This window comes from Amblyomma maculatum, chromosome 9 (assembly GCF_055883805.1).
Source record: "Amblyomma maculatum isolate TAMU_Amacu chromosome 9, ASM5588380v1, whole genome shotgun sequence".
In the NCBI taxonomy this organism is placed as follows: Eukaryota; Metazoa; Arthropoda; class Arachnida; order Ixodida; family Ixodidae; genus Amblyomma; species Amblyomma maculatum.
The window spans coordinates 102,965,762-102,975,009 of record NC_139352.1 but is presented as its reverse complement, the minus strand read 5'-3'; the positions used below and the strand labels follow the sequence as shown (position 1 = coordinate 102,975,009).

Below are 9,248 nucleotides of genomic sequence, written 5' to 3'. Positions count from 1 at the left end.
GACATGAGTGACAGTCGCATTGCCTCCCAGGACCTCTGCTGAACGTCAAAAGAAGAACGAAGGTAATACAGCAGTGTAAAAAGTTAGGTATGTTGAATAGGGTCCAGGCTGCCGTCAATAGTAGTCGCGAATATGTATTAATGAACGAAATTTGGAACAGAGGAAGGCGGGTAGAGGGCACTCAACATAAGTTCACCGGACGTAGAAGGAAATGGGATTATAAGGACAGGGTCAACCGGGTCTGCGCGTCCTTGGCAGGTCCCAGCAAGAAAGGAACAACGAGAGGGAAACGTGTTGCAAATGTTCCCTTTAGTAACACAGTGGTCCACACACCAAACGGCAGGAGGGGAGGGGGGGATATTTCGGTAAACAAATCGTCGGCTGGGGATAATTAACACACTAAGCAGCAAAACAAAGCTTTAACAGTTGCTTTATTGAGGGCTAAGTACAGGAAGCTTGATTACTAAGGGAAGCATCTTCAACGAAATATGAAATTGTATGTTTCAACATTAGTATGAGAGGTGGTTGATAGCAAGGCGTTTCTAAAGGAACTGAGGAAGTTCCTTTCAATGCTTCATGAAAAGGGACTGCTGACGCGAGATTACTGAACGATACTCTTCTCCGTCAGCAGTGACTTCCAACAGTAGCTGCTCCATAGAGCGCCCGCTGGTTTCTGGAATGAACCAGTAGACAAGGGAGGCACCCATCAGAGTGACGGCGCTGAAGAACCAGCCAGCAGCGACGAAGGTCAGCGTTTTCTGGACTGCACCGAAGAAGAGAGCCACGGCAAACGAGCTGAGCCAGTTAAAGGCGAACGCCAGGCTCAGCAGCATACCCCAGTCACGCAGTGGAACCTGCGCAGCCATTTCCAAACGGTGTGAACTGGGTGTGGCACACAGCGACCTCTCGGTGACTATAAGCAGCGTAGCGAAAGGCTCGAGTTATTGTCGACCGCTTAGGCACTGCTGGCAGCTCGCTCTGTACACGGACGTCATTTTTATTTCGCCGCCATCGATACTTACGGCTACAGCTGGGATTCGATGTCCCGAGCTTAGGTTCGTTAGCCACTGCCAAAGTCATACACGTTGCTGGCTGTAATCAGGGAAATTTGGGTGCCCATTTCCTAAAGAATACAGCAAAGGTATTAGATTAAAGAACTGCAATTGTTTTATTAGTTCACTGTGATTTCCATCTGCGTGAAGAACTTTAAGTAAATTATCTCTCACGCTAGACGGACGAGTTGTGTCGACAATTCTATCACGCTTCTCCTCCAACCCCATCTACCACTCTGCTTATTAACTACGAGAGAAGCCTAAGACATGCTCATCTGGAGGCCAGATCGCCGAGCGTACAGAAAATAGTGAGTGGTATCAGCGCCCTACAAATCCACAAATCAAGGGCTACACAAAGCATCATAGGACTCAGCAGCATTTTCTCTGCTGTGGTGTTTGGGATTCATGCAGCAAGCTCAGCGCTGTGCAAAAAAAGCTGTTTCTTAGCATTTTTATAGCGCGAGCCATTCTACAGAGCTCCGCTTGGGCATTATGTGGCTGAGATCCCGAGAACTTGGCAGGGGATCGGAGGTGTACTGTACCGGGTAGCGAGTCCGCCAAATGGACTGAAAGCAAGTACATACTCTCCCACTAGCGCTTCTATCCAATGTGATATCATAGCGATAGCAATACTGCGGCAGATTTCGGCCCGTCGCGTCGTTCAAGCAAGGCCTACGTTTGACCTTGAACAGCCGCGAAGAAGAGGAAGAAGAACGCTCGATCACCGGCAGCTAATGCTTTCTCTCCATATTCGGTTCAGCCGCATTGAAGCCTTTTCATTTATATGTGGCCGGTAGCTTACGATCTCGCGCCATACTTTTAAACGATGAGCTTAAGTGTCCACAATAATGTAGCACCTTACACTGATAGGGCCTGATAGCGGAATAATGTAGCAGGCAAAAGAAGCTTCCGTCGTGCTATGGCAATTCAACTACGGTTAACCAGAGTTAAACCACAATACGTTTTTATAATCCCAGAAAATAAAGAAATAAGCTATTTTGAGTGCGCTACTCGACAGCTACGCATGCCGTGAGATCAGTTGAAGAAACACTTTCCATGGCATCTAGCCCTCTTGCACAGCTCATGTCTCTGCGATTCACGTTCCGAGCAAATTTTCCACTGCTGTGTCTCGGCAACTGTTTCTCTCTTGGGCCTTAGCTGCCTCCGCGGACGTTGGCGTAGCCATAGACGCGAGTATCACTTTTCTATCATCTCTGCTTATCAGTTGGCGGTGGAGGCTCATGTCGGACTTCAAGATAACTCCCGCGGTCTTACTGAAGGATTGCTCAAAGTATCGCATTGCTCCTTTCTTGCGCCGCTCGCTTTGCCACTGCGAAAGAAGGAGGTGTTCGTGTAACTAGGGGGCCGAAAGCCGAGAAAATGCGTATACAAAAGGAGGAGGCGGAATTCTTTCAAGGTTGCAAAGTAAACTAAGCAGGTTCGTGTGTGTCATAAACAGCGTTAAAAACACTTAACTAATGTCACTCGTACCAAAACGACAAAAAAAAACATGACCGCATATTGCAGCGGGACGCTCAATTATTGCAATGGCTCTCTCCCATTGGAAAACATTCAGGCTCACAGCGCATATGTTCTCAGAGCAGCAAGTCGTTTTTTCGCAGCATTCTAGGGGCCTACATTATGCATTCTGAGAGCGTAAATAAAGTCGGAGACAACCTATAGTGACAATCCATGGGCGGGAGCCTTATATAAAACTGTATAACTGTATAGAAGGTGGTCGACATCCACCATGACCCAACGGTTACCAGCTGGAGTGACTGGCAGTGGCCCGTAAAGATACATACCCAGCACTTCCACCACATGTAAGGGTACGTTCAATCTCAGGTCGGTGTTCCGGTCGAACGTTCAACTAGCAAGCCAGTCTCTTGTGTCGTCTTCTTTTTCTGCTGTCTTCTTTGTTAGCACGCGCCTTTCGAAATACGCTCTTCTTTACGACATTCACCGAGCGTTGGGGCAACACTACAAATTATTTATTTATACATTTGTTTATCTTGTGTACACCGATACAAATAATTCTTACGCGCCTTATTTTTTGGCTGTTTCCATTATTCCTGCGTCTGTACAGCTCATCCCGGCCTCCTTAGTAATAGAAGAGACATCTGGACGAGTTGGTATGGTGACATGATATTGTATGGTGCATTTCGGAACAAAATGATGAAATAGCTTTTAGTAACAGCTGTGGTATATCAACTGGGCCTTTTTTGGAATTGACCTCTTTTTACTTAAAAAGTATGTTTGTTGAATTTGGCAGTGCCGTGTATACCCAGAAATCAGGCATCTGTATTGGTTCAAAGGTCGCTCCTGTTCTAAGTGACATTTTCCTAAGCAGTGTAGACGAATTGATTGCCAAAAGCTTGCAAGGGCTGGGAATAAGAATCTTTCGGTATGTTGATGATTTCCTGGTCTTTTACAAAGGTTGCAATAGTAGCTCAACACCAATGAATATTCTTAAAGTTTTTCAAGAGCAAGGGCCGGGACTGAGATTTACATTTGAACGAATGTCACAAGAGAACGAACTGCGTTTTCTAGACCTCACTTTGAAGTTTTGTGCCCATCATGTTTGCTGGCGGTATTCGCCTAGGAGTGCAAAGCCTCTGCTAGACTATGGATCGCAACATTCTAAGCTAGTAGAAGATGGCATCGCTCTGTCCAGCCTGGGGGCTGTCTTGTCAAAGTCATGCTTTCACAATATGCGAATTAGCTTTAATGAGCTACTGTCTAGGCTAGCGAATGCTGGATTTCCTTTTCACGTCATATTAAGAGTTTGTGATAAGTTAATCACAAAAGTAAAACAGTCGTGCGCAGGTTCACGGGAGCAGGAAGGGGCTGGACAGAGGGATACAAAAAGATTTGTGGCCCTGCCATACCTGCATGGTCTATCACACAATTTAAAAAATGTAGCCAGAAGGTTTAATGTTAGTGTGGTTTTCTCGGCACCAAATAAACTGTCAAAAATATGTAGCATAGTTAAGAACAAAGCAGCGAAAAAAGTCCAGGAAAGAAACACGTGTCGGGTGAAGCATGACTTTTCCTATGTTCCGTGTAAAGTAGGAGTGATATATAAGATTCCGTTATTTTGTGATAAAGTGTATGTGGGTCAAACAGGCAGGTGTATCAATGTCCGGTTACGAGAGCACGAGAGATCATTAGAGATTGGTAGAGGATCTAATCTGGTTGTACACTGTAAGGGATGTGACGGCTGCCATACTTCCCTAACACAGACAGTTATTTTGGATTCCCATCCGGCACAGATTACCCGGGAAATCATTGAGGCCAGGCATATCATTCGATTGGGTGCAAAATGCGTTAGTGAACCGTCAATCGCTTTAACAGATAATGAGGTTGAGTTTCTTGAACGTGGTGTGTGTGTGGGGTTATCATGATTTTCTTGTTTAATGTGCGGTTTGGTGCTGCTTGACTGGGTTATATATCTGTGTTTTTTCAATAAACTTCAGTTGTGAGTTCAGCGCCCGTCCTGTCTGTTCTTCACCTCCGTCCACGTCTGCTGCGCTGTTTTTCTATCACTCCTTAGTAATTTTGGATCGCATTCTTGGGGTCAGTAGTTATTGCGCCTACGCTACTGTCCATGAGAGCTAAGGCAATGGCTACTTCTTCGGCCTCCTCTGCTGAAGTGACTGCCGCTGCTGCGAAAACCCAGGCTCGTCGTTTCTCGCTCGTACCATAATGGCAAAGTATTTGAGTTCCTTTTCTCTTACCACGTCGGCGTAGCCTGCAGCTGGGCGCTACTGTATTTGTCTTCGATGCTTACCGCACTATTTGCTCTCTAGACGCATGCCTTTCACTCCCTTGTTTTCAAGGAGCGCCTTCCTGAATCTAGAGTCGTACGACAGCTAAGTAGTATATTATCATGCAGCCTGCACTAGAGACCGAGAGCCTGAATATTTCTGCTTCCTTTAGCGCCTTTACAATCTCTTGAAATCTTTTGTACATGCTCACTTTAAGTAGCTTTTCAACAATCGTGTACTCAGAACCCTTAAATCTGCTTCGTGGACAGCTCTGATGGTTGCATCAACTGAATGTACCTGACGCGTTGAGGTTCCAGTAGGGTAGAAGGTATGAAATGGGGCTTATCCTGAAGGCTTTTACAGCTCGGACTTACCTTGCTCCTTCATCGAAAAATGATTATTACCGATCTCCTGATCAGTCCAAGTAGTCGTTCACTAGTGGATAAAAGCCCTTTGCGCTGCTCAAATGCTCAAAGCTCAATGCAGGGCACTGTCACGTTCCGAACGTACCAGCTCGGCGGCGAGTAGCCAGCTGATCGGTCCAAGCCCGAAGGAATAGCCTATCAGGTAGGCAACCAGCAACACAAGATTCAGGCCTCGCGCAACAGGGTGCTGATCCCCTGAGCGGCTGGACATGTCAACAACTCCGACAGCGAACAGCATGAACACGCACACACAGGATGACGCGAGGAAAAGTCGGCGACGACCAAGTGCGTCTATGATCGCCGCTGACACCACGGAAGACAGCAGCTGCAATTTGACAAGAAAATGCATGTCAGACTCTAAATAAATGCCGCTTTTTCGCTACATCGCTATCTTGACATTCTTTTCATATGACCACAATATTATTCACATCTTTCCAAGCAGTCCGCTCTTTGTCCAAAACCTTCATCCCATGCCTGGCCTTCGTTTGTCATATCAACTTTATCCACATTCGTGCCACGTCTTTCCCGATTAACCAGCCTAAACAAGGTATTCTCCGATTACTCCACAGCGCCGTCGACTGTCTCTTCCAGCCATCTTGGTTTAATCCATTAGTTCCTTATCATATCTTCTTGAATTGTGTACTACGATTTATTGAAGCAACACAATGTACCTGCCTCCATAGTGTTGCTAGTAGCAATATGAAGGCTAAGGGCCAGGCGCCTCTGCAATTTTGCACTTGGCTGATGGCTTCCTTGCCTTCGGCTGCTTCCGATGAATAAATGCCGATGGAATACCATAGAGTTTCGATTCTTTTTTTTTTTTGTTATGCAGCAAATTTGAAGAGTGTGCGGCTCAACCAGATTGTTCAGCAAGTGACCATTGTATCATTTTTATATAATTCTAGGTCATCCACACATCGTCGTTGAGCGTTGCCGATAGCGGCACGTCAGAGTTAACTTTAGGGCCTGAAGAAGCCAGATTCAGTCACAGTTACGCATTAACTGCCCTTTCGTTTGCTAAAGTACAGTCACTGCTTGGTTAAATACACCGATTATTCAAAAGAATAGTCAGCCTCAACCCGGGTTAAACAAAACCGTGCTGGAAGGCATGACCAACTAGACAAAAGCCTTTGACGCATCTACTACATACGTGTGGCTGGCGCAGATTGTAGAAGAACACTGTGCGGGCGCTGGACACTCCGCAGTGCGAAAAAACTACGGATTCGTGATGAGAGAGGAGTCGCTCGTCAGCCTAGAGCCGCGACCACTGTGCTACTAAAGGTTCAGCCCGACCGATTCTGGGCAGCCAAACTGTCATTCGCTCCGCATCACCAGTCGCAAACGGTATCTTGAATAGCCGCTTGCCATGCTGTTGATTTCTTCTGCGCTTCACTCGAAAGCGCAGATACACGGTATTGAGAACGATGGCTAATACTAGAAACAGCACGGAAAGGGCGCGGAACGTAGCGAAACGTGCTATTCGTGTGCGCATAGAGCTAGGGGATGGGAGGAAGCATCACCAAAAAGTGTGCGAAAGCACATAACAGCACTATTTGGCAAATAGGAGGGTAGAACGCTATGGGAAGGCGCAGGGAAGGAGGCAGGTGACAATATTTACAAGATGTGAATAATGTCAAGGCGAAAGCTTTTACAGGCTTATGAGTGTCCGTTCGTCCGTGTGTGCATGCGTCCGCGAGAAGTGTCACACTTCTTCACAAGATGCCGCGGCATAATGTGTGCGTGTGTGCGTGCGGGCGTGCGCGTGTGTGTGTGTGTGCGCGTGCGCGTGCGTGTGTGCGTGCGTGCGTGCGTGCGTGTGCGTGCGTGCGTGTGTGTGTGTGTGTGTGTGTGTGTGTGTGTGTGTGTGTGTGTGTGTGTGTGTGTGTGTGTGTGTGTGTGTGTGTGTGTGTGTGTGTGTGTGTGTGTGTGTGTGTGTGTGTGTGTGTGTGTGTGTGTGTGTGTGTGTGTTTGGTTTGGTTTGGTTTGGTTTGGTTTGGTTTGTGGGGTTTAACGTCCCAAAGCAACTCAGGCTATGAGAGACGCCGTAGTGGAGGACTCCGGTAATTTCGACCACCTGGGGTTCTTTAACGTGCACTGACATCGCACAGCACACGGGCGCCTTGCTTTTCGCCTCCATCGAAAAGCTGCCGCCGAGGCCGGGATTCGATCCCGCGTCCTTGGGAACAGGAGTCAAGCGCCCGCCGTAACCACTGCGCCACCCCGGCGGGTGTGTGTGTGTGTGTGTGTGTGTGTGTGTGTGTGTGTGTGTGTGTGTGTGTGTGTGTGTGTGTGTGTGTGTGTGTGTGTGTGTGTGTGTGTGTGTGTGTGTGTGTGTGTGTGTGTGTGTGTGTGTGTGTGTGTGTGTGTGTGTGTGTGTGTGTGTGTGTGTGTGTGTGTGTGTGTGTGTGTGTGTGTGTGTGTGTGTGTGTGTGTGTGTGTGTGTGTGTGTGTGTGTGTGTGTGTGTGTGTGTGTGTGTGTGTGTGTGTGTGTGTGTGTGTGTGTGTGTGTGTGTGTGTGTGTGTGTGTGTGTGTGTGTGTGTGTGTGTGTGTGTGTGTGTGTGTGTGTGTGTGTGTGTGTGTGTGTGTGTGTGTGTGTGTGTGTGTGTGTGTGTGTGTGTGTGCGTGAACAATGTTTATTTTCACCAGAAAGGAGGCCCCCTACTCCCAACCCCCGGCACGCAAGCCTAGGGAACAGCGGCCGGGACCCCTGCGATTCGAGGCAGGCAAAGAGGTCTTGGTTCCTTGCGGCCTCTTCCGCCAGGCGGATGGCTATCTTCTGAAGAGTTGGGACCTCGCTCTGCAGAAGGGTTTCCCAGGCTTTTCTACTATTTTTGTCTTCGCCCTTGGGGAGCTAGTGCATTCTCAAAGTATGTGGTTGAGGAGCCCTCGTTCCAGACATTGCTTACATTTATCGTCCTGTCTCTCATCTTTCTGGACGTGATAGGCCCAGACCGGATGGATGTAGTTCCCTGCCTGTAGACGCCGCCATGCGGTCACCTCTTTGTTGCTCAGACGCTTATCTAGTGGTGGCATATCGGTTTTCTGCTTTGTCTATAACTTTCGACCATTTTTGTGTAATTTAACAGACGTTCGTCCATGTTCTGGCAATCGGGCGGCTCCACGGTTACCCGGAAGAAGAGAGCTCGGGCTAACTCGTGTGCCGCCTCGTTCCCAGGAGCAGACGCGTGCGCTGGAGTCCATATTAAGCTGGCTTTTCTATTCAGCTGTTTTCCGGTCATGATTGTCACCGCTTCCGGTGCGATCCTGCCCTTTGCGTAATTGTAGATAGCTGTTTTGTTGTCGCTAACTATGAATTTTGCTTCCGTTCGCACGCAAGCGACCGCTATCGCAACATCTTCAGCTGTTTCGAAGTTATGACTTCTGATACTGGGGCGCCTCTGCCGTCGACTAACGAGGCTACCGCCGCACCCAACTTTCCACTCGCCGCATCAACGTATGCAGCTGCCTTGCTGTCCAGTGACTCGAAGCGCTTTTCGAGTGCTTCTGCTCTCTTTTGCCTCCTTTTCGCTTTGTAAATGGGGTGCATGTGTCGAGGAAGAGGGGAAATGATTAGCTTATCTCGATATAGCAGTAGGATGCTCGACTTTTGTTGCATCCTTCTGACCGTCTGCAGGCTAACCATACTTTAAATGTAGTTGTCTTCTGTAGTTGTCTGGCTTAGCCTTTCGAGTTGCGACACCCTGACTGTCTCTGCTATTTCTTCCCACGTTTTGTGTACCCCCATAGCGAGCAGCCTCTCAGTGTATGTACTCATTGGTGGGCCCAGGGCTCTCTTTATGCATCGTCTAATGAGTGCTACTAATTTTCTTTTTTCCTGTGCTCTAAGGTTTAAATATGGTGTAGAGTAGCTTATGCGGCTTATGACATATGCATGCATAAGTCTGATAAAGCTCCTTCCTTTAAGCATCGGCCCTTCAATGCTATTTTCCTGAATATGCCTAGAACTTGTGTTGCGTAGCCTTCCAGTTTCTTTAGTATCCCG

The 9,248-nt window shown here is 47.8% G+C and overlaps 1 protein-coding gene across 1 annotated transcript in view; it reads right to left on the bottom strand.

Moving 5' to 3' along the window:
• Nucleotides 1-566: 566 nt before the first annotated feature.
• Nucleotides 567-9,248, bottom strand: part of LOC146180074 (facilitated trehalose transporter Tret1-like) — a 61,192-nt gene continuing 52,510 nt past the window's right edge. The window contains exons 5-6 of the mRNA XM_084580320.1: nt 5,330-5,569; nt 567-854 (exon numbers count right to left, since the gene is read on the bottom strand). Of these exons, the coding sequence (XP_084436446.1) occupies nt 567-854; nt 5,330-5,569 (528 nt within the window). The remainder of the gene's footprint in view (nt 855-5,329; nt 5,570-9,248) is intronic.